This window comes from Cupressus sempervirens, chromosome 9 (assembly GCF_028749045.1).
Source record: "Cupressus sempervirens isolate cs-2001-9-10 chromosome 9, ASM2874904v1, whole genome shotgun sequence".
Classification (NCBI taxonomy): domain Eukaryota; kingdom Viridiplantae; phylum Streptophyta; class Pinopsida; order Cupressales; family Cupressaceae; genus Cupressus; species Cupressus sempervirens.
Window position 1 is genome coordinate 214,490,736 of NC_143126.1, and position 26,692 is coordinate 214,517,427.

General features: G+C 36.0%; 2 protein-coding genes across 2 annotated transcripts in view; both read right to left on the reverse strand.

Moving 5' to 3' along the window:
- The window catches only part of HDA9 (histone deacetylase 9), a 91,223-nt gene that overhangs the window by 54,644 nt on the left and 9,887 nt on the right, over positions 1-26,692 (reverse strand). Inside the window, exons 2-5 of the mRNA XM_089799637.1 lie at positions 24,190-24,302; positions 23,964-24,081; positions 23,489-23,563; positions 23,172-23,391 (exon numbers count right to left, since the gene is read on the reverse strand). Coding sequence (XP_089655763.1) covers positions 23,172-23,391; positions 23,489-23,563; positions 23,964-24,081; positions 24,190-24,302 — 526 coding nt within the window. The remainder of the gene's footprint in view (positions 1-23,171; positions 23,392-23,488; positions 23,564-23,963; positions 24,082-24,189; positions 24,303-26,692) is intronic.
- Positions 19,541-22,272, reverse strand: LOC149538271 (uncharacterized). Its single transcript, XM_089800194.1, has 3 exons — positions 22,242-22,272; positions 21,121-21,317; positions 19,541-20,518 (listed from the first exon to the last, which is right to left on the reverse strand). The coding sequence occupies exons 1-3, from the start codon at positions 22,270-22,272 to the stop codon at positions 20,435-20,437; spliced, it is 312 nt and encodes a 103-aa protein (XP_089656320.1). The 3' UTR covers positions 19,541-20,434.

Here is a 26,692-nt window from a genome sequence, read left to right on the forward strand (position 1 = left end):
GATTTTCATAGTTACCGGCAAAATCTGGCCCGAAGAACCATGATGAGTTGGTTATCAAGGCATCCAACAAAATTAAGCCCAAAGAACCATGATAACACTTGCTCCAACACATTTAGGTGTTAGGAGATAGATCAACTATTGATAAAGTCGTCACTTTACAATGGTTACCTTTTGGTTGATACATTCGTTATCATGACTTCCAGCACTCTGGGACAACAACTTAATGAAGTATGTCACGATAACAGGTCTACCATTTATAAGATCGTCACTTTACAATGGTTACCTTCTATTTATATATGTCAATGAAAGATAGTCACCTTTCATTACATATCATATGTAAAACAGTAACTACCATGAACCCAATCAGATGGTGGTACAAAAAATTTCACCTCAATTCCCTCTGACAGAGAAGAATGCATTACAAGGAATTTCACTTAGAACTTCTCGTCATAGAGAAGATATTATTTACAAAGGATTGCACCTCAAAAATCTCCCTCTGAACAATCATCTTGGGAAGTCAAGTCCTCTAGTTACTCCGTTAGAGTCTCTCTTCCACCAAGGATTCTTGTCAAACTTACTCTGAATCTGATATTTATCTTCCAATTCTCTAGTGATAAGTCAATACTTCTTCATGATGCCCTCAAGAGTAGGCCCATCAAAAACATACAGTCACACACATGTATTTCTAGACTCCCTTTGGGTATCAATCTTCTAAGCTCCTGCATTGCCTTCGAAGAGATGTCATACTCCCTCTTAATGTAGAAGAATACTCATAATCTCAATCATCAAAGATGTTTGTTTCAAGAGCCTCACTTTATCCATCTTGATCATCAGGGTCTTTGGAACTATCATTAGATTGAGTCTGCACAATATTTGGTAGCATGTGTAAAGTACTAACCTTCTTTTCCTGTAAGAACATCCTCAAACATAAAGGAAAAGATCAAGGTAAATAACCCTTATAGTATGTAAAGAAATGCAAATAAGAGAGACTACAATGAGTAGATAAATGTAAAAGATAAGAATAATTATCTATAGATTCAGAAATTGTCTTCTTAGATTATTTGAGAATGGAACATCTCCCCTCTAAATAAGGTTCAAGTGGGAATGGAACATTGACTATTATTCCCCCCACAATGTAAAATTTCCACTCATTCTTATATTGCTGAACAATTTTGTATCAAATATAACAACTCCTTTCTAAGTTCCAACTTGCTCTTTTCATCCATTGAAGATCCAAACATTCATTTAGCTTAACAGCAGAAGCGAACACGTCCTTCCATTTTCTCAAACTTGTCCACAATATGCCAATATCTTGATTGAGTATGATTGTGCCACATGAATGAATCTACAACTCATACATCAAGTTTCATTCATCAAAGAGAGACTCGTAGATGGTTCAAACGAATTCTTAAAAACTTCATTAGCGTCTCACAACAACTCAAATTTCCTTTGTTCATTCAAAGGTATTTGTTTGATCTTTTGATTAAACCTATATAATGCACATCTTGCAATTTGTGTATCCCAAATTCATATCATTAGTGACTCTATCACAACGTGGTTTACTCCCTCTGAATTAATATGATCAAGATCACCAAAAGTTGACCGAATCATATCCTCTATATGCTCCCTCTCTTTTAAGGTTGCTTCACATGTCAACCTCCCTCTGAATTTCAATTTTTCTCTTTCTTCCTGCAATAACTTTTTTGAGGGAAAACATCAAGGCACATAGCTTTCATAGTATATACAAAATACAAATAAGATAGACTTCATTGATTAAATAAAATAATCAAGGATAATAAATAATTCAATATAATAATATAAGATCAGTCCAATTGAATATAGATAAATATCTAATTTAAAAATATACTTATATCTATATTCACTAATATTCATAAGAAATTATATAACTATCTTGTTGCACATCAACTAATCCTCTTATATTTAATAATGTAAAAAAATTAAAGGATATTTTTATATTTTCATTTATGGAAATACGATAACATAATGCATCTTACCTTTTGTACTCTCATAATGTATCTCTTTATATTTGTCAAATTTTTAAATATCATTTTTGAATGAATGTATATATATAAATACATATATGCAAATATATATCTATATATATCAGAGTAACGAGACTCGCCGCGAATCGGACCAATCTCCCGAGTCAGCGAGTCGAGCAAGGCTCGCCGGGACAAAATGACCCGTGACTCGAGCTCGGCAAGTCAAGCCAGGCAACTCACCTGACTCATTCGTCAAGTCGTGACTTGCGGGTCACGACCCCCGTGACCCAGCCATGGCTGGAGCAATTTGACTTGGTTAAAAAATGAAAAAATGCTTACTTTTTTTATAACTTTTTTCTTTCTTTCTTTTGCTTATAACCCTAAACGGGCTTTCATAACACTCTATTGTGTGAAAAAGAAAGAAAGAGAGAGGAAGAAAGGGAAATAGAGTGCCATTGTTTTGCAATCAGTTGAAAAGAAGAGGAGAAAAGCTTGCATTTGTGACACTAGAGCAACTATATATTTGGATTTAGATCATCAAGGAGTTTATAGGAGCTCTTCTCAACACATGTCAACTCAATTCAAAAAGGTAAGAGTTGATTTTTTGGATTTAGATGATTTTTCTCTCTATGCTTATGGATTTTTTGGATGAATTTTTCTGTATGTTTATGGGTTTTGTTTTACTTTAGATCTTCATAAAATACAATGCTTGAATGGTAAATTTTGGTCTAAAATGTCTTATTGCAGCAACCTTGACATTTTTCCTCACTCATAATGGCTCCTCCAACTAGAAAACCCAAGCTCTCTAAAGGCAATAAAAAATATGAGTGTTGGAAGTACACCATAGACTTTCCGGGTAGAGGTAGAACTCAAACAAAATGTTTATTTTGGAAGGTCATTAATACTGGGGGGATAAATAGATTGAAATACCATATTGCTAGCATACGTGGTCATAATGTTGAGCCTTGTAAAGTTGCAACTACTGAAGCTCGACATTTTTCTCATGTTGCCTTAGAAAAATATGAACAAGAAAATGAATTAAGACAAAAAAAAAATTAGCAGAGTTAGCTCAAATTGGTTCCCCTTCCCATCCAGACTCATCTAGAACTGCTTTTGTATCTATTTTTACACCCCTAGGTTCAATAGGTTGTGTTGGAGAAGGTTCTTCCCTTCCCCCTATCCTCCTAGTGCTTATGCTAGTGTAACTGCTTCTACATCTATTCCTTGCACTGCTAGTAGCGCTGCCCCTGATAGTAGTATTGGCATTAACTTTCGTCCAATTTTTTGTACCACGTTCCACTCCTAGTGCACAACCCTCACTAGAGAGCTTGGGCTGGAATAAGGAGATCCATGAAGCTTGAAGAAGAGCAATTTGCAAGTTTTGGTATTTCTGCAACATTCCATTTATAGCAGCCAGGTACTTCAACTTCATTTTAATTTGATTGTTTTAAGTTTTAAATTTTACTTTTAATTTTGAAAATAAAATTTTATAATTTTAACTTAATGTTGAAAATGGAATTTGCTAATTTAAATGTTTTTATAAATGTAATAGGACTAATTATTGGTAGAGGATGATTGATGTCATTTCCATCTGTGGTGCGGGGTTTAAAGCCCCTACTGAAGACGAATTGAGTGGTCCCCTCTTACTAGAAATGATTGAGGAGATGAAACTTAAGTTGAAGGACCATAGAAAGATTTGGAGCCAAAAGGGGTGTACCATTATGACGGATGGATGGACAGATAGGAGAAATACGACTCCTAAATTTTTGTGTTTCTAGCAAAGGTAATTCATCATCCTCTATTTCTCAAAGTCTAAAATTTAATGTATTATTGAATAACTAAAATTTTGTTTTATTGATTATTCAATGATAATTATTTTGTTTTATTTTCACTTTTAGGATCCACCATGTTTTTGAAGTCTATAGATGCTTCCTCACATGTCAAAAATGCAAAATGCTTATGTGAGGCTATTGAGGAGGTCATAAGGGAGGTGGGAGAAGAGAATGTTGTCCAGGTGGTGACTAATAATGCAACTAATTATGTTGCTGCAAGTAAAATTTTAACTTCTAAGTTTTTAAATTTTTTATTTTAGTTTTTCATTAAATTTTGAAAATTAAAAGTTTTGCAACACATCTACATTTTTAATTGTTTACTAATTTAAAATTGTTACAGGAAAACTTTTGATGCAGAGACACCCAAGAATCTTTTGGGCTCCATGTGCGGCTCATTACCTCGACCTCATGTTAGAGGATATTGGCAAGATTGAATGGGTGAAATCATGTGTTGCTAAGGCCAAAAATCTTTGCAAGTTCATCTATAATCATGCCTTGGTCATCAGTATTATGAGGGAATACACGGAGGGAAATGAGTTCACTCATCCCGCTATCACAAGATTTGCCTCTAACTTTATCACACTAAAATCCTTGCTGAGTTCAAGGTTACCTTTGAGGTGCATGTTTGTTAGTCCACAATGGACTTCCTCATCCTTTGCCACCACCCCTATAGGGATAGATGCAACAAAATGCATTTATGATCAAGAAAGTTTTTGAAAGCCATGTAAGGAGATTGTGGAGGTAATTTAAATTTTATAAACTTAGTCTTAAAATTTATAAATTAATTTATCTTATACATATTTTTGTTTTATTTTCATTGTGCAACTTTGCAAAGTTTCATCATTCACTAAATTGTTTTTTTCTTTATTTGTTTTGTAGATCATTGAGCCCCTTGTAGCCCTCCTACGAGTTGTTGATGGGGAGAAGCCCGATATGGGCTACATATATGAGGACATAGATAGGGCCAAGGAGGCTATTAGAGCCAAATATGTAGGAGTTGAGGACAAGTATGGCCCTATTTGGGACATCATTGATAAGAGATAGCAAAATCAGCTTCATGGACCCATCCACACAGCAGCCTATTACCTTAATCCGGCATACCGTTTCTGTAATGATTTCAAGGCAGATGAGGAGGTTCTTAGTGGCCTATAAACTGTGATATCAAAGATGGCCACTAATGCCACAGATATATTGCTTGAGATGGATGCCTATAATAATGCAACGGGGCCCATTTTTTTAGGTCAAATTGGCAAAGAATGTTGTACAAAATTGCAGCCAGGCAAAAATTGCAGCTTAAGCCTTATACAATATGCAGTGATGCACGTATATACTATCTAGTTTCTAACTTTCTAGCTTTAAAGTTTAAATTTTGAAATGAGACTAATTTTTTTTTCCAAGGTTGCACGGCGGCGGGGATACTTGGGGTACTTAGGGTACAAGTATGGGTACGAGTACGACTATTTTTCATAATAGGGGACAAGGGTACTTGTGTATGTCAAACTTTATTTTTAATTATACTTTTATATTTATAGAAAATCTGAAATTATGAGTCATGACTCATGACAATGGTTTTTCAAAACAAGAACTATGATAAAGATTGCAAATGTAATCTAGTGTTTTCAGTTTCAGAATTGCTATATGTTTGTAATAATAATATATGATAAATGATTAGATGCATAATAGAGAAGGCAAACTTTAAACATGAACAAAATTCTGACTTGAAGAGTGATAAAGTTTATTGTTAATCAATATTGTATCAAAGTTTTAAACTGATTAGGTATTGAATTAAGCTTGATAAACAAATAGCTGATACGCAAACAAAAAACTAAATTTTTTTTAAGAAATCTTAATCAAGGTCCTTAGCTACGATGCTCTCCACTAAGTACCTGATACTTAGGATACATGTATTCGGTACTTGGGTAAGTGGGTACGAGTGCCAGGGGTGTGGGTACGAGTACCCATTCAACCTTGATTTTTTCTTTTCCTTTTTTTCAAAATTCAGATAGATGGTGGCAAATGTTTGGGCCTTCAACCAAAAACCTTCAACAAATCGCCATCCACATTTTGAGCCAGCCAAGTAGCACTTCTGGATGTGAGCACAAGTGGAGCATGTTCAAGCACATCCACTCGAAGAGGCGTAACAGATTGTCTGTGGAGAAAATGAATAAGCTAGTCTTTGTGCATTACAACCTGCACATTAGGACCAAGGAGATTTTGGATAGTGACACCTCTTTGATTACTCTAGAGGAGGTTGATCCAAAGTCTGAGTGGATCACTAAGGCTACTGATCCTATCTTTGATGATGAGGACCTAGAGTGGGTTGACGAGGCAAACAATGAGGCTGAGGTCGTAGCTATAGCAGAAAAGGAGTAGAGAGCTACAGTTGTTTCTAGTGGCACCTCACAAGCACTGGCAAAGACTACAGTTGATCCTAGATGCACCTCACAAGCTGAGGCTATGGCTAATCAGTCATCCAGGACCTTCCTTAGATGCCTTACTAAGAGGCATATTATAGATTATACTGAGGCTGAGGTTGAGGTGGAGGATGAGGATGAGGATGAGGACTAGGAGCCATAGCTATAGTCTTGTTTTAAATTTTTGTTTAACTTAACATATGATTGGAACATTTGATGATGACTATTGATTTGATATACATTTTGATGGGTTTCATGGATTTTATATATCTATGTTTTCTATTTCCTTCAGCTACTATTTAGTATTTAGCAATTTACCTTTGTACTTACGTAATCGATGTATGTGATCAAATTACCTTCTATTTAATGATGTTATTATGTCTTTAAGCTTTATTCAATAATGGGTACATGGAATGTTCTTTAAATCCTTAAAAACTCAAAATTTCAAGGGTTTTGTCAGTTTGTTGAGTCATTGGCGAGTCCGAGTCGGGGCACAAGTCGAGTTACCCCTGCTGAGTCCAAGCCGGGTCCGAGTCTCGTTACTTTGATATATATTTCTATACATCAATTAATCCTTTCTAACAATGTATTCAATTTATTTTGTGCCATTTCATTTAAAACAATTAATAATTAATAATTAAACAAAAAACTAAATGAATTTGAAATGTCGCTTCATTATATTGTTATCTCATATTATTAATATTTATTCTCTATTACCTCATTATATTCTGCTTCATACTATTATTGTTTATATTTCCCTTAATATTATAAGCAAATTCACATTTCCCTTTATTTACTAAATCATAATCATTGTACACCTCTTAATATTATTTATTATGAACTTAATTAAGAATGAAAGTTACCTTTCATCTCCTCAATTTGCAAGGGTTTGCTATACTTTCCAAGCTGATTACGCAAGTGTCTAGGATAAGTCTTAATCGTCTGATTTGTACTCTGCTTTATGTCTTCTCCTTGTGTTCACCATTTATGGAGAGATCTTGGTTCGATCTTACTTTCAATGCACATTCCTTCAAATATATTGTATTTTTGCCCCTCTTTTTATTTACTATAATATTGATGGGAACTCAACATCCGAAACAAACTCCCTGATATGTCTCAGTGCTAAATTGGCTTGTCTTAATTGCAGTGTGTGACCCTTGCCAACCACGTGGCTTGTTTCCCTTAGATCTTGCAACGCTATAAAAAAGATCACCTAATGTTTCGTTTTTGTCTTTTTTTTCTATTTTTTGTGAATTGATGTCTTTTTCCGACACCTTTGATACGACGCATTGACCGATAAGCGTCCTTTGTTTCTATCCATTGGCAAGGAGAATTGTTATCAATGTTAGTGTAGTTATCTTGCAAAAATGTAAGCGCACACTAAAATGTTCTTTTAAACTCCACGTTCTATGCTCGACAATATGTAAGGCCCACTAACTGTACTTTGTTTGTCGTTCTTTTCCTTGTTACCAATCAATGATAGTTGATGTTAAGTCAAGCTCAAAAGCTATCCAATTTACTTCCCCGAAAAGCCCGTATTTGGTCAGGTTCATTTTGACAATGTTGTGCTCATGCTCTCCTAATCCACAATACCCATTAATCCTTTGGAGCTTTTTTATTTATTTATTTTTAGATGAATAATGAAAGACCGTTCAAATTTATTTCCTGTATCCACTCTACGTCGAGGAGCTCTATGTCTGGCCACTGCCGATAGCGTAGGTGGTTTAAATGAAAGTCAAACCTATCGACAATCAATCTAACAGTAAGCATTCTCTGTTAAAGCATGTCCATACTCGTCGTTTGATATGTGCCGCATAATCTTTAGATTCTATGTTAATTTTGGTTGCTCTACGCAAGTGGTATACTTACCACGAGTTTCTTAGAAAACTCTTTCGATGGATGTCTTCCATCCTCCCTCATCTACTGGATGTCCTCCTTCAATAGTGCCTTCTTATTATGTAGAGATTGATCCCTTTATTATACTCTTCATTCTGTTTACATCTACAATTAGGCTCCGATACCATGTTGAGTAACATGGATCGGTTTCTGCAAATGTAATTATACTGCCATTGTTATAGGTACGTTCCAAATGCATATCCCAATCTCTTATAAATATTAGAGGAGACATGTCTCTATGATTAATCGTTATTAGTTAATATAAATTAACAATATAAATCACAATATAACAGATGTATTATATATAATGTATATGTATAATATTTATATATATATTATACAATATATATATAATATAATATATTTATAATATTATATATATGTAGTATAATTATAATATTATATATATATGATATATTATATCATTGGATCTTATGATTAAATCAATCTGACTGTAGCTATGATCTTAACACTCCCACTTAGCGAGGGAGGATTTGTTATAGGGCACATTATGTTCTCAAGCATATGGAGATATATCATCTCAATGTGATATTCTTGGAATGGCATATTTATAGATATCAACATAAATCCATCAACAGACACATATATATTAACATATATTACATATGTAATTGGCTTCAATTCACAATGAGGCTAAATTTCTCAACACAGAGAACCAAGCTGAATCCATTATTTTGAATGTTTCTGGCAGTGCACTTTATTATAGACACTGCAACAGCACTCTTAGTCATTGCTGTCTCGGATCCCATAAATTATTTCGCTGAGTTCCCAAGAGATTTTGTGAATCATTCCAATCCGGAACCAAGATCCCCAAGCCTGAGGTGCCTAATGTTCATGACCTCTAATCTTCATTTTCCTCTATAAAAGTCATCAAAGACTTCTTCACAATCTACATGGAGGTATTGAAGGTGGAAAAGTAGAACCCTAAGAATCTCAACATGTTTGTAGTGGGTGACCCAAAGTTGGAAATGAAGTATATAGGAAAGAAATGTGAAGGCCATAGCTAAGCGGGCCTAAATCACAAAATTCTACTTGGAGTGCAAGTAGTCAATTGAAGCCTTGATTAAGATAACTATTTGAACCTATTGTTATTAAAATATATTCAAAAATATACACCAGTTGAAGGTAATCTAATTATATTCTTTAGAAAGATGGTGTTTATTCTGTTATGTTAATATTCATATTTCTAGATGAAAATTTAATGTGCTAAAGTCTTAAACCAGCTAATTTTGACAAGCACATATTTGTGCATATTTCTTCTAAATTCTAAATACAATTTCATTAAGAGTGGGAAATCCATTACAAAATTAACTCTAATAAACTAGATCTGACCAATTTAAAATTATAGAGAAATATAGCATTTCATTAGAGTATCACCATGCAAGGAAAGTTTCATTATGCTACAATAATTACATCAGCTCATAAAGTAAAGAAAATTATACTGCCATTCCAGTGCTATATCAAAACTAGAAAGATGTCGAGTTCCCAATACTTCTACAAAATATTGTCCAAGAAAGAAGTTTACTATGACATGGATACTCAAGATGACAAAATGAGGGAACTTGCAGAAACTCAATGCTTCATATCTAGAATGCTGGGTGAGAGAATTATACATACATTGCAAAGGCAGCATGTGAGTGTGTAAACTCTTCGTTAGCACCATATAGAAATGCTGTTAAAATCTCGATGGACAATTGAATTAGAGATCATTACTAGTAATTGCTTTGGTATAATTTTCTTTGATGCTTAATTACCCAGGTTCACTGTTTTGGACCAAGAACCTTGCTTGGGTTTGAACCAATTTGAAATACTGGTCCAGTTTGAGCCAAATCTGATTTTCTTTGGGCTGGTTCGAACCCATAGTCCAGAATTCGAACCCGGGCGAATTTTGGTTGCCCAATTCGAATTTGGGACAAATTTGGGCGAATTTACGCAGATGAGCGACTTTCAAGTCACCTTTTATAACAATTTTTTTGTTTTGAGTTCCAATTGCCCTAAAAAGTGAATGTAAGTAGCTTTTTTTGGCTACTAGCATCATTTGTGGTGTGCAAATAGGTGATTTAGTTTTAATGTTTTGAATCTTTGATGTTAAAATTGAAAATTGAAATATATGATGGTATGATCTTTATTCATGACGCTATGATTACAACTTACGTGTTTAAAGTTAATGCCTATGGTGTTTTTGTAGTTTAAATGATTAACTTAGTTTACATCATATGATTTTATGATAGTCTATGCTTTTAGGCTTCATAAATATGTATATATATAATTTTGTATAATTTTTACATGTTTTTGTATGAACGAACTCAAAACCCTTTCCAATATTTTGCTGTACCGGTGAACCGGTTCTTTGAACCCATATTTCGAACCAAACTCAAACTGGTAACTATGCTTTAATGTGACAAATAGATTTGCTCAAAGAGTTGGTGTGAACAGCATATATTGTTGAAGTAGTTTCTCTCGTAGGTGCTTTTCGCAACTAATTATTTAAATTTACTTAAGGTCTTAGTTACTGGTTCGAGTTCGATTCGAAATACAGGTTTGAAGAACCGATTTGCTAGTACGGCAAATTTTGGAAAGGGTTTTGGGTTCGTTCGTACAAAAATATGTAAAAATTATAGAAATTTATATATATACATATTTAAGAAGCCTGAAAGCATAGTTAAAATTAGAATGGCACATAGTATCAGAAAATCATATGATTTAATCATTTAAACAACAAAAACACAGTAGGCATAAACTTTAAACTTGTAAGTTATAATCATAGCATCATGAATCAAGATCATTCCATCATATGTTTCAAGTTCAACATCAAAGATTCAAAACATTAAAATTCAATCATGACCCATGACACATTACAAGAAGTTCAAGTTTCAACTAATGAGTGTTATAAGCCAACATAAGCCGTTTACTTTCACTTTTAAGGGTTGTGGAAATCAAAAATTATCAAAAAAATTCTAAAAGGTCACTTTAACGCATACCGCTAGAAGAAATTCAACCGGGCTCAATGGAAATTCGACCTGGGCAATACAAATTTGCCCGGGTTTGAATTGGCTGCCTATTGGTTCGAACCACCCCTCAAACTTTGGTACCTTGTCCATATTTATGATAATATTATTGTTATTTCAAATATAAATATGATATTTTATAAATATTATCGTAAGATGAGATAAGATAATAATATTAATGTCCAACAAAAAACCATACAAGGTCTATGGGACTGAGAGTTTACGACAAGACAGTTGACAAAAGCAGGAGCACCAAACAGTGTTTGAGAAAAGCAAGCAAAAAACAAGGAACAAGAAGAAGAGAAGAGAAGCAGAGAAGTGCCAAAGCAAAGACTAGAAGTCCTTCATTAGCAAAAAGAAATCGGTCACAGAAAGATATGACTGCGGGTAAACATGAGCCATGATCTGTCTATGTGAGCTCCTGGAGGAGTGTTACTGTCAGGAGAAACAGTTGCGGGGTCTAATAGACCTGGAGTGACCAGTGGCACTAGATGGCCTTTTCACACCCCGTGACGGAGATAAGGGTGAGAAAAAGGCAATAATGAGCTGATCAGAGGTATGCTAACAAGGAAGTAGTGATTGTAAAGTACTATCACGGAGCGGGGTGGTCTCTTGAATATAAAGTGCAAGACAGCGTTGGTCAATGTAACTAAACAAAGCTGAAAGAGAAAAACAGTCACAAAACAAACAATGAAATCTCCCTTTAATCTCATAGAAGATAGGGCAACGAAAAATAAAGTGAAGCTTTGTCTCGACCTCCGCTAAAGTACACGGCTGACAAATCCGCTCGTTGTTACTATACGATGGTCGATCTGAACCCGAAGACGGTGAGAACCAACTCTGAAGGAGCCTAGAGAGATATGCAGGGCATGACACCAACATCAAGATAAGTAGCTAGGACAAACAATAATCCCATCACAGATCTCCAAAAAGTGCTCAACATAGAAGGCCATCCTTGGACGTAAACCTCCAAGAGGGTTACTTCAGGTAGTGATAATGTACTGTTTGTAGATATCAAGTCTAACATGCTTATTTAACTCTTGACGTGAGGCGAGGAGATGAGCAAGGGCATCCAACGAGAACTGGTATGGAGGGAGGCAGTCAATATCAATCCCAATCAAGCTCAGCAGAGAGGATGCCTGAGCATACCAGTAGTGAGGTCGAGAGCTAGTATTAGAACTCACAGTCATAGAAGAGCAGTAGGCCAGATAGGAGTATCTATATCGATCTCCAGTCAAATCCACAAAACCACGAAGGCGATGAAGGAACCAAATCAAGTCAAATATGGTCACAAGTCTGAAGGGATGAGCATCGAACTCGGCTAAAATAATACTATGAGTGAACCTGTGACATCTAATGATACATCGTAGAAGCAATGTCTACACCCGCTTAATCGAGGCCCAGTCTAAGACAAGGAGAGAAGGCCCCCAAACCACTGAGCCATAAAGAATAGTTGGTCGAACTAGGGAGTTGAAGAGGGACAGCTTAGACGAGGTATCCTGAAAATGGTGTCTGAAGCATTGTCTCTCAAGCATAGCAAAATATCCCATACCCTTACTGACTCTGAATTGAATAGTCGATCTCATAATAAAGTGAGGCCCAAAGAACTTCACTCCAAGATACATATATAAAGAAGTAATCTCAATCTCCTGTCCTTGGAAGAAGAAGTGAAGATGAGAGGTCTTTAACCAATTAAAGACCTTAACCCAAGTCTTACCCAAGTTAATCACAAGCTGTCACTAGTCACAAAAGGAAGCCAAACCATCAAGAAGCCTTTGTAAACTTTCTGTAGAAGAAGCTAAAAGAATCACATCATCTGCAAAAAGAAAAATGGAGATCAAGACCTGATGCAAGTAGCATCCATCGCTGAGGAGCGAGGAGTTCAAAAGGAAGTCCTCAAGCTCATCAATATTCAAACCAAATAAAGTGGGGGAGAGAAGGCAGCCCTGTTTAACCCCAATGGTGCTATGGATCAGAACTAAGAATCCCTCGGGAGTCTTGAATCTACCCACCATAGTTTCATACAATCTCATAAATTCATAATAGTAGTTAGTAGCTCTTAGAAATCTCAATCACATGAAGCCTCTGAAATAGAGCCATCCTAGGAATGAAATCAAAAGCCTTGCGAAAATCAACAAAGCAACAATATACTTTCGTCGATCTGTGTCTAGGCTCCTCAATAATAGTCCGTAAAGTGAAGATGTGATCCATGGTTTGGTAGTCAGCACAAAAACCCGACTGACCTCTAACTCTACAACCTCTCTTGTCAAGCTCTTTGGATAACATAGCATTAAGGGTTGTAGCATACAGTTTGGCAAATGTATGTCCGATCATAATGGTCCTATAGCTACCGAGGTCAAAGACATGACCGGTCTTGTGAATCGGATAAATCAGATGCCTTGACCAAGAATCAGGGAAACCAGTACAAACCACTCTATTAAAGAGTATAGAGAGATAGGAGACAAGGACCAGGACACCAAACTTGAAGAGTTCGACCTAGAACCCCTCCTCATCAACCGCTATGCTGCATCTCATGGATTTGATGGCCTCATAAATGTTGGAGGGGGTGAACAAGTGACAGTAGGGAGGCAGAATGGGTTGGATAGATGGCTGCCTAGGAATGTCATAAAGAGCAATGGTGTGAGAGGTTAGGGAGCGAAATTCAAGGGTGGAGGGTGGAGGGCGGAGGGGGACAACGGGGAAACAGGGTACGCTAGAAAAGTTGAGGATTGCGAATAAGCGTGGAGCATAGGGATTTACACTAAGACGCGTTAAAGGACCGTTTCTTACAGCAAAAAAAATGAAGTTAAGAAGAACGTAGGCAAGCATAGTCAGGGGAATAAGCCTCAAAAGAAAAACACACCGAGCGATGGAAAGATTTGCAGTCAGCAGCAAACCATTGGTTCATTGGGCATGTGTTATGGTATTTGCTTCTAAGGGAAAGCGAAGAGCAATAAGGGATGGAAAGTATGGCGGACTTCCAAATGGCCGCAGCTAGTAAATCAAACATAATATATAAAAATAATCACAATATGAAATATAGAATAAAATAATATATAAATAGATTTGTTGATTAATTAATTAACAATAATATCTATATAAATCTATTATTGATTAAACAATATCATACCTTCTTCCAAAAGGTGTGACTAGAGAAAAGGAAAGATTTCTATTAAATTACAAGAGAAAAGGGGGAGGAATCATTCAAACCCAAACTCAATTCCAACTAGACCTAAACTTGATGGGTTCCATGCACTAACCAAGCTTCGTAGCATTTCAAAAATGGTAGACTTATATAATGTTCACACATCTTGTGTCGACACATCACTTAGTGATAAGTGATGTAGTCTGATGACATGCACCAAGATCTCATCTCTATCATCCCCTACTTCAAAGCTTAGTGTTGCTTCAAAAGAGGCTTCCAATGATTAAGTGTAGTAGGATCATATACATTTTTTCTAGATACAACCATTTGGGATGGGTACTTGACAAAAACTATGAGTTTATTTTGAAAGTCCCTGCTTGAACATTTAGATGGCATCCATCTCCTCTTTGATGTTAGATCCTATGAAGTTGCATCATCATTTTCAAATATCATGAGAGAACATTCAGACCCTCGTGTTCTCTCCCCACCTATTATTTGGCATAATTTGGCATTAGCTTGGTGAACCTTGGACAACTTCTAAAGGAGTCATCACATGTAAGCCACTTCCAAAGACATCCTACATTTTGAGTTTTCTTCCTCCATGTTCCTCAAAAGAGTGGTAAAATATTGTGTGCCTTCTTAAGGTGAGCATCCTTTATTTGTCATAATAGGATCATCTTCAACATTCATTGTGAAGCAAGAACCACTATTGCAAAAAAAATACACATCATGGGATGACTGTGTGATCTATTTTCTTCTCTATTATGAGAGGGGCGTTTTCCTCACAATGGGTTTATCCTTCTACTTTAGAGAACATATTTGTAATGTCCTCTTTTATAATATGATTTGATAATAAAACTAAAATTAAAAAGCATTTAAAAATAAAATTTAAATTATTATTAAATATAAAAGAATAAATCCAAACATTGTCATAACTAAAATTTTGTTGAAGTTTAATGAATCGTCAAAAGGCGTGAGATGAAAAGTTGTGGCTCCCTCAAATATGAGATATAAATGAATGAATGAAAGATTTTTAATGACGTCCACGAGGCCATAAACCTAAGGGACCCACATAAAACTCCTAGTCAATCTGATGTGATTTCTCCAACCTGTCTCTTTTGTTGTGAATCTGCATAAGTAAAATGGCCCCCTTGAGGAGTCTTGGTCCTTCGAAAAGGTCTTTTATGTTGTTCACTTTTAACATTTCTTTGCGTTAGCTGTGAATGTCTTCGTATGCTGTACAATCCTTCATATAGTACCACTCTGTTTCCACCACACCTTCGTTGCAAAATCTACAAATTTTGTCCTCCCACTCTTCCTTAGGGACCTTCCATCTACCAATTTCACATCTCAAATGGTGGGAACCAAATCTCAATTGAGCGATTAGGATTTTTGTCTTTCCTTTGATCTCGGCTCCTAAATATTATTTGTCATCATGTTCGCATGTGGGATTAAATTCTTTGACATAATAGGCTTTTTTTCTACCTAGCTGGTTTGCCCACATAACAGAGCTAACTTATCCTGCCACCCATTTTTTTATTTCAAAATTGTTTTCTGAGCATTCTAGGTAGTCAATGTTCCACTTATTGAACCATTTATTATTTTTTTCTTCCATGTCTTCTTCCGACAAGCAAGTTCTCCGTCAACCACCCTACTAGGCCAGCGATGTGCATCCATTTTACTCACCTTTTTCAGATAGCTCAACAATCTAACAATTGTCAAAGCCTCCACTGGGAGCATGCTCACCTCCACTAAAATAATCTCGTATTGGACTGTGGATTTGATTTTGAGATTAGTTGTGATGAAGTGTTTCTGAATTCTTTCAATTTGTCGCCATTTATGGTTTGATACATTGCTCCCCCATACCTTGTTGCCATATTAAATAACTGGTATCACCAACAATCCAAAGAGGGTTTTTTTAGTCTTCCAATCCCATAACTCTACTGTCCTGCACCTGTTTTGAAGAAGATAAGATGCCTTCCATCCCCCCTGTATCATTTTTGGTCTGCATGTTTCCCAATTGAGTCGGTAATGGAAATCTATCCCCGAATATTTGTATTCTTCAACAATTTCTAGCACTTTGTCATTAAATATGAAAGTGCATTGTTGTTTTCTCTTCTTCAATGAAAAAACCATGATCTTGGTCTTATAAGTGTTGACCTCCATCCCTACTTCCATGCAAAAGGTTTCTAAGTTCTTCAAATGTTCTCTCAGCCCCTGTACTGTTTTAGCAATGAGAATGAGGTAATCGATGTACAAAAGCAATCTAATCACATATTCAGCCAACTGAATTCCCTCTCCATTGGCTTTATTTAGCCATTCCTCTAACTTGTCAATATAGAAGCCAAACAAGGTAGGCGATAACAAGCATCCCTGTTTGACCCCTGTGTCACTACCAAAGCATTCTGACATGCCCACTTTGGTTCTGATTTTTTCTTTAACTTGTTCGTAAAGTTTATAAACAGCAGCTCTATACTCTGTTGGGACCTCTAATTCTTCCATCCTATTCCATAACTTATCCCTAGGGACAGTGTCGAAAGCTTTCTTAAAGTCAACAAAGCAACAAAAAGCCTCTTCCCCTTGTTTATCCCACATTTTTTCTGTAAGGAACCTTACGGTAATGCAGTGATCAATGGTGGAATGTTTTGGTCTAAAACCCACCTGTCCCATAGCTCTTTTACCTTCTTTTTCTACCCATCCGCTGATTCTCCACTCTACCATACTCCCGTAGGGTTTTCTTAATAGGGGGTTCACCATGATAGTGCGGTAGTTAGAAAGGTTGTTGACATCCCCACTCTTATGGAGAGGAATAACTACACTGGTGGTCCACTCCGTGGGAAAGCAGCGTTGCACGACCATATTAAAAATGTTCCTGATGTGTGGAGTCAACAAATCTGTCCCCCACTTTAGAAATTCAGCCTCTAACCCATCAATATCCTGAACTTTTCCACTTGCTAATCTCCTTATCCCTAGAGTAATGTCTTCATCAGAAAATAGTTCATCTGAATTTTTGGTTGTGGGGAGTGAAACCTGGTCCTCTGGTCTCTCATAAAGAGACTTTGCATACTCTAACCATTGAGAATCCGTAATTTTATTTTCAACCTATTTCCTAGCTTGTTGTAACTTCCTCCAAAAATCTTTAAGATTGTGCTTTCTTAACATGATTAGCTGCTTCCTCTAATTAATCACATATTCTTCTCTCTTGGATTTGATCAGTTGTTTGTATTCTCTTATGATTGTTTTGTTTTCCTTTCTTCCTTTAAATTTCCTTTTTGCGGCCTTGCATTCTTCGTCATACCATGGGTTAGCCAGAAAGGTGTTTGAGATGCTCTTCTTTATCCTTGTTCTCTTGCAACCCTTTAGTTGTTCCTTAATTAGTGGGATTAGAAAACTGCTGCTAATGTGGCTTTTCTTATCACTGGTTTCCTTGATATTCATGATGTCATGATGCATTTGGAGTTGTTCAAGAGCAGTGCAAAATATCTTTTTATTATCACTGTTTATAAGAATCTTGCCCTCTTTATGTCCTTTTGTGCCTTCATCTAGGACCTGATCACTTTTCCGTCTTTTGACCTTCATATTGTATTTAATATAGAGGCATATGGTCTAAATTTAGCTCTATGGGATGTTGTTTAATTCTGAAATCAACAGCTTTGGTGACGATTGATTGTGAACATATAAGATAGCCTACCACACTTTGTCCCTTATACGTTTTGCAAGTAAATTTGTTTGATTTAAGCCACATCTTCATACAATTTCACACAACTAACCCATGGAGGTTGCATAGCCTTACAAGTTCAGCCCCAAAGTGAGACACACCACCTTTTTTCATCCTGAGAAGTTTGTTTGCTGATATTGTCATCATCTTCTTTCAGCCACAAGGGATTACTGTCTTCTGATAAATCGTTGCCTAGTTGAATAGCCCGATTACTCGTTGTACTAGCATTAAAATCTCCTAAAAGGATTGTGTTACCAATTTGATTAAAGGAAAGCACATCTTTCTTTAAAGCTGCAAATGGATCTTCGTTGTCTAGATGTCTCTTTTTGTAGAATTTAGAGCTTTTTGGTGTGAAATAGCACACTGCTAGCCATGTGATCTCCTCATCATCCTCAATCTTCAGCCATATAAATTGTTTATTTGGGTCCTCTTTCTCCAATTTTATGATTTTGTTCCACGTATCTTTTATCAAGATAGTAATCCCTCCATGCCCTTTACCTGTCTTTGTTTCTTCATTCCACATGGAGATTTTATTGTACCCTTTGAAATCTGGAATCCCACATCCCTCATGTTCATGTGTTTCTATGAGACACATAATGTCTTCACTCGGCTATGGGCCCCAACCCCAGTCCTCTTCTCCATGGATATCCTCTACAATTCCAACTCACCATGCTTAGATACTCTCATGGGGCCCTAAGTTTCTATTTCTAATTCGTTGATTTGTTGGCAATCTGTGCTCTACCATTTTTCATCCAAGCCCATTTGCCGGCAGCCCTTGCTGATTTTACTTTCTCCCACTCCTTCCTCCTTTCCTTTTACTAGTTAATGGTTAAATTCTCGTCTAAGTATATTTGGATGTCTTTGAGTAGCCCCCTGTTTTTCAAGATTGCACTCTTATTTTCTGTGTTGCTGAAAGTAACTCTCACATGTCTATTTTTCCCCATTACCATACTTCTCCCAATTATGTTTGCTTGTTGGATATTACCCGTCCATTTTAGTTTGTCCTAAGGAAGTCGTGTCAAAATCTTTGTTTTCTCACATTCCCCATAGTCTTTTAAGCCTTTGATAATGATGTTTACAGCGTTTTCTTGTATTTCATTCTCTCTAATTTGTCTCCTGATTTGTTTTTGAATGTCTTCCTTTTGTTCCATGGATGGTCCATTGACCACTTGTGCCCATGATTTGGCTTCTTTTATTTGCTCTTTTAGTTCATTTTCTCTTAGCACCATGCCTGCTAATGTTGTTTGAACTTCCTCCATTTTTTGTTGTGGTATTTGATTTAGTTATTTTTTCCGAGTTATTTTCTATTGACACTTTCCCTTCGTTCAAAGCCTGTTTGATAGTGATTATTTCTTGTTGCCCTCTATCGATGTCGTCTTGAAGATTTAAGACCTGCTTTTTCAACCATTTATTTTCTCTTTCAAGTTTCCAGCTGGCTATTGTGACCTCCTGCAACCTTTCTCTATCCTGTTGTCCTTTCTCCTCCAAGTCCTCCCTTCTTTTCATGTCCATAAGGTCATTCACATATGTTTCCAAGGACCAAAGCAAAGGAGAGGAGGAGGGGCTATAAGGTTCTTGTAGAAAGCCCCCCTCGCAAGTTCCTTTGTCTGCCCCATCATTTATTGTAGTAATCCCTGTCACAGTTTCTTGAGATCCTTCCTGTATTGGTGAAACATCTTTTGCTTGTTCCTTTGTGTCGGTTATTAGGACGTTTTTAGCTGTCCTTGGTAAAATCATGATAAGTTTCCTCTTCTACAATTGTTTTTTCTTCTTTCGGATCTGTCTCCACTTAAGTATCCCTAGGTATTGCTTTTCATTGACGAAAATGAATTGGTGTTTACATCATGATGTTGTTCCTGTTGCGTTTTTGGCGAGATGCATTGACGATCTGCAATAGCCCTTGGTTGTGATTGCATTTGAAGATTGCAGAGCAACCACTGTGCCATCCTGAGAGTGTTCAAATACTAGTTTAGGTTCCCATACTGCTGCCTGTCCTGATCCTGAATTTTCGATGTAGGGCCTCCTATTCTTAGCCTCACAATATTCTGCATTGTTAACCCAGATGTAGAATCTCTCTGTGTTTGTGTCTGCTATGTGTTTAGGTGTGGTGCTTGTTTTGTTGTGAGAGAAAAGGTGAATGCAGTTTTCGGGTTCCAAACCGTTCATAAACAAATACAGTAGGAAAAAAAAGAGAACAAAGGATAGTTTGTAGAGTCCAACCTATAACCTTGATGCTTGACAAAATAATAATAGGGTTTTGTCTCTCCTAGTTTGTCGTTTGCTGCTCCCTGTGGACCTGACCTGTCTCCTTTCCTGTGCTCAGTCTCTATGTGGTCCCGGCCTGTTGTCTTCTCTGCCCTGCTTGTCAATGCAAATCCCGTCACTGTCCTTGTCCTACTAAACCTGTCGTCCTTCAAATCCCATCGCTGCCTGCAAATGTGTTGTTCCCGTCGCTGCCTGGTATCTAATCCTGTCGCTGTCCTGCAAAAAAATCCCGCCACTGCACTAGCTCTCAAATCCCGTAGCACCCTACAGAAATCCAGTCTAGAAAGGAAGAAAAGAACTTAATTTGAAAGGGGGAAGGATTGAGGAAGGAAGGAAGAAAGTAAGGTGTGAATCTTTAATAGAAAAGAAAAGTGGAATGAGAAGAAAATAAGACATTTCAATGAGCAGAAATGATGAAGGGTTGTGACTCTTCCAATGGGTAGTAATTATCAAAGATTCTAACTCTTTCAAACAACAACAATGCTGAAGGGTTGTGACCCTTTCAAAGAGTGATAACTACGAAAGGTTGTGACTGTCTCAAAGGGCATATGGTAGGTTATGACTCTTCTGGAGGATGGTAATTCTCAAAGGTTGTGACATAACCATGACTAAATTTGGTTAAGTTTAACTAGCAATTGCACCTAAAAGAGGTGTAATGTTTAGCTGATAGCAGAATATATTTAGTATTATCTTATTTTACCAAAAGAAAGTTAGACAACAAATAGGAATTTGCATTTGTGTCTTTTTCCTCCCTGTGTCTAAGTGAAGGATTACACCATTAGCAAGACATATTGCATCATATGAAAAAGGCGACCTACATTTTTCAATTTGAGAACTTTTTCATTCTCTAATACTTTATCATACTTCTCTTTCTCCTTCTCCTCCTCCTCCTCTGTGTTCTTCTGCTCCTCTTCCTTGTCTTCCTCTTCTTCATCTCCCCCTTCCTTGTTTTCCCCCTCTTCTTCCTCCTCCTCCTCTTCTTCCTCTTCGTCCTCTCCATCTTCTCCTCCTCTTTCTAATACATACAGAACAGCAGAACAGGAAAAACATATACAGCAGAAAAAGAAAGAGAATAAAATATAAAAGACAGATCTAACAACAGAGGCATATGGAAGCATATTTGACATGTACTAATATATGTGTGTGTGTGTGTGTGTGTGTGTGTGTGTGTGAACTGGATCAGTAGATCAGGTTTATATAAGCATAAAAAACATCAAGTGAGATCAATCAAGTAGAAATCTGAATAAATAAATAAATAACATTCAAAATACAGTCCCTGTTCATTAAAGGAGTGTTTGGGTCTGGTTCATAGAGCATGGATCATGATCTTACTGATTTTCTATTTGGACATCCATATAAAAATGGATGTTATTAACGTGTTATTGTTAATATATACAACATATAGAAGGCAAACAATAATATCTTTAGGACTCCAACTAACCAGTCACTACTACATTGTGGAGGGGAGATATGGTACATATAAAGAGGGCAAGTAGCTGAAAATCCATTTAGGGTAAGCAGGAAGTCAAATTACAGATGTCCTTCCATGTCCCTGGAATTTGAAAAAATAAGGAGGCAATATGGCTGTTGTACTTCCTCTCCCTTGAGCCTGTTGAATAGGTTCAAAGGCACTTTATATTTCCACAGGTTCCCCCTAATGGCAATGAATGGTTTGGATGGATCCTCAAAGGCATCTACCAAATAATTGTGACTCTATATGCACATTGTTGAATTTCATGTTTTCATATACTGTGATACTAACCTGGTTGCCAGCTCAACGTTAACATACTATTTCGAGATTACAAGTTTCCAAGCCTCATCCAAACCCTAATTAGAGAAATTCAGTGCAGATTGAGTAAAGTCCCAATAGGGGGCATTACAATATTTCATATTTTCTCTCTTTTCTTTATTTGTGAGATTTACATTTGTAAATGGGTACCTCCTTGGGCCTTGTAACTGGAACCCGTCATTGCATATTTCCATGTTTTCCTGTTCTTGATAAGTTGCACTTAAAGAGGGTGTTAATGTGAACAAGGAATTTGTACCTTACATAACTGATTTCCTTTTAAGTTCCTTTTTAATACCACTTAGAGCATGTATATCACAAGCCATAAGATCAAGACACATTTCATAATCCTATGCTGCCTTGTGTTTTACCCTTTGCGATATATATGCAAGGGTTTTTCATTGTAATCAAAATTCATTAGTAATTACGATAGATATTTACATTCTTTAATTAAATAGACGCAATCTCCCATGTTGAGCCTCTCTTTGTGCTTTCACTAAAGCACCTTGATCTTGGGTAGCTATCTCCATGGACAAATCTTACAAAGGAAAAATATAATCCTTGAAAATAGTTATCTTAATTAAATTCTTATGACACACATAGTTTTATCAGTTGAATAATTATCAAAATCTATTACACTTCTGAAGCTCTGCTACGATGCATATAACAACCTGACTGATATTGTGGGAACTGTATTAGAAACTTGGTAAATTGAAAATTCCAACAGTATACATTTATTGAATATACATGTTAAGACATTTTGCCAATTAATAGATCAGGTATAAAGGACTATGACAAACCAATACAATTTTTAATAGCCAAATATAACAATAGGAATTGTGATAGTTTATTTGTAAACATTAAAAAGGGAAGCATTCTCGCAATACAACATGATTAGCTAAAATATGAACATCCATTTCCCAACAAATATCCATTCTCAGAACATCATGCAATGAGAAGCAAGCTTGTAGGTGATTTAAATACACTACATATACCACAATACATGACAGGTAGTCAAAGCATTATTCTAGTGACAGCATTCTAGCATATTGGGTAAACATTAGAAAAGAATGAATCAAATACCTGTCAGTGTAATAGAAGGCTTCCTCCACGCCATCACCATGATGAACATCAATGTCAATATAAAGAACTCGAGCATGGTATTTAAGTAGCTCCAATATTCCCAACACTAAGTCATTAATATAGCAGAAACCTGATGCCTCACACTTTTTAGCATGATGAAGACCACCAGCCCAATTTATTGCAATGTCAGAGATCCGATTATTCAGCCTACGAGCAGCATCTGCTTGCAAATCAAATTGTCAAATTTTCGAAAGTGTGCCAATACTAACTAAGCTTAACTTGACAAATATAATCAAGCTGTGGGAGAATATAACTACCTATAGTGCCGCCAGCATAGATCTGACAAAATTCAAATAGGTTCTCAAAAACTGGACAATCTTCTCCCATATTATCTAAAAAAATGGTCAACAAACTATTAACAATATGTGATCCTTTCATCAAAAACTGAAAACATAACAAAAAACTTTAACACAATAATGCATCATCTCTCAAAGATTACAATATAGCTAAAAAATCACTAATAATCGCGCATTAGAAAAAGTTGGTCTCTACTGCAAAACTCATATGGTTATCAACAAATGGAAAGAAGCTTCTATCAATTAAGACAAAATATACTTTGCACAAACATACACAATATTTTTCTGAAAAGAAATTAACCCAAATAATGGGGCATTGTGGATTCAAACCTGCCCCAAGTTCCCAAACTAACCCAACCATGCCTCACATAAAGAATCATCATTTGAGAAGGAAATCATGTTGCAATTCATGTTTTCTAGGAGACATGGACCTTACATTTCAGGAGCTCCTTTGTGAACATGTGTTGAGAATCAGGGGTTATCCGATGCAGAAATTCCACATAATCTGCTGAATGAAACTGAGCAAGCTCCACTGGGTATGCTTTGTGGGGTCGCTGCAATAGAACATTCATGTCAGATCACATTATGACAGGATGAATATTATTCATAGAAAGCAACAAATGTTGAGAAAAAGGAAGGCAATGGTATAAATTTTGACAGACGTATATCTCCATCTTCTTGTGAAGCTCGTAAGAAAGAACTAGATGATGTGTCATACAAAGTCGATGTGGCTTCATAGGGTGATTGGGACCAAAGTACACACTTCCAACATCCCCTGCATAAACATGTCAAAATTTCATATGCCACGAAACAGTTGTATTAAATATTTCAAGTTTGGACCATATAGAGGACCTTAATGATTGTTTCTTAACTAATTGAAAATTCAGTCATCCAAATATGCTTTCACATAAAGCTCTACAACTCCTCCAACAGACAAATTGAATCAAAATAGGAGCAAACCACATATTTTCATTTGGAGAACATGAAATCAAAGGTCAACACATACATGTATATAGTTATTAACCAAAGTAAACACAAATAATAATGAATAGGGTGGCCTTAATGTACTGATCTATTGTATGTTGCACTTCTAAACATAACAAGTTTAATCTGAAATCTCAATCTCATGAAGCTACAAATCATTTAAGTGATAGATGATTGTGTCTACAATATCATTAAACTCTCAGAAACTATACATTTCGAAACTTTCTTGATTATTTAACAAAGTACAAATAGTGGAGGCACAATCTTGTCCAGTGGCTCTCTTGTCTGCATATGAAACTTAATCAAAATTTGCTTTTTGACAAAACTTGAGCTAGGGTGATTTCTTTGAAAACTGGAAAACCCATGCTGCTACAGTCTGTTCCTTTCACTGAATACGGCAGACAGTGACAAACAGACAATGGAAAACTTTAATCCTTGAAGAGCTGGGGCATCTTAAATAGCATATCCTGTAGATAGAAACATTGACAGTTACTTAAACATAGTCTTAAATATATGATTCTGTCTTTTACTCAACATAACCAAGTTTCCTCAGGAAACCTGGCCCACCATGAATTGATTCAGACCAGGTATTGATCCTGGTCCAGTTCCCAACAAGGTTCACCTAGTGAACCATCGTTCCTGCCCCTTGACCTCCACATTCAGCCCAGACATGTCTGAATGTACCCAGGCCAAATTCAGAGGCTCCAGCGTGAACCCCGGACAAACCCAGGGAGAATTCGCCTGAAACCCAGACATGTTTTGATAAGATTTGTAAAAATGAACTAATCCCAACAAAGAGCTTTCACTGGCGTTGATTGGGGATGAAGGTAATGAGCCTGCCCCACAATGTCATTTGCAAGGTGCAGATCTTGAAAGTAGCACATGCGCTGCTTGTCCTTCCAAAGAACCATCCAATACATTGATGCTCTCAATGATAGCACTGTGATGACCTCCGTTGTTTTCACATATGTAGATGCACTCATATAAACCATTTTGATATAGCTCTATGTTTTCCCTTTGTGTTCAAGCTTCAGTTAGGGGTCAACGGAAAAAAAAAGGTTTCAACTATGCAATTTTTGCCCGGGTTAAGTATGATTGGTTTTGGCCATATATATATATATATATATATATATATATATAAACAAAAGAAACTTAACATAAAAATATATTGGTAAAATATGCAACATTAAATAAATTATTAGTTATTAAATTATTAGAAAGTAAATAAACAAAAAATGGTATACAGATGAAGGTAACTACTGTTACAAAAATGTTACCTCAAGATAATAAAACAATACAAGTAAAATCATAAAAAACATCACAATCAATCATAGAAATCACAAATTGCTTGGTTTAATGATTTTTTTTTTTAAATTGCTTGGTTTAATGATTTTTTTTTTTTAATCACAATCAACATTTGTTTTCCAAAAAAATTCCTTATAATCATGAAAGAATCAGAACAAAAATCAAAAATGCCAAAATCATGATTACAAGTTCTAAAGGATTTCTAACAGTTCTTTCTAATTTTAATTTTGACCTGCAATTTTATCATACTGCTAAGATTTTAACTTTCTTTTTTATTCAATTTGTTTAGAGTCATGCCACACTTGTCTGTTTGACAAGGCCTGTGTGCCATGCAAAATGCTCCATAGTAGTTGAGGGTTCTGAGCTTTTGTTCATTGCTGCAAGCAGTAAACCATCGATACAATTTACATTTTCTAAAAATCAATTACATGCATAACTGTATTCAAGGGTACAGTAGAAAAATAAACGTGCAATATTATACTTAGGTTGATGGAATCATTCTGTGGAATATTTGGCTACTTGGCATGATACTTCTCGATGTCTTTTTATGTTGAGGTTAAATATCATGAGAAAATAGCAATTTCTGTTATACACACACACTCACAGACTCCAGCTTCAAGCATACTTGTAACATCTTTTTTATGAATTATTACCCAAAACTATCATTTTTATTATAATATTTCAGCATTAGACAACTTAAGTTAGTAGTTAACTTAATTCACCCTAGTTGTGGAAAGAACCAAAATGACAGAGAAATAAAACTCTGACCATATTACCATGAAAGACTTGAAACATTGATTAAAGGCAACTACGACTTTTTAAAACTAGCAAACTCCCCCAAGAGGTTTGGAGTGGCCCAAAAAAACTGGAAACCAA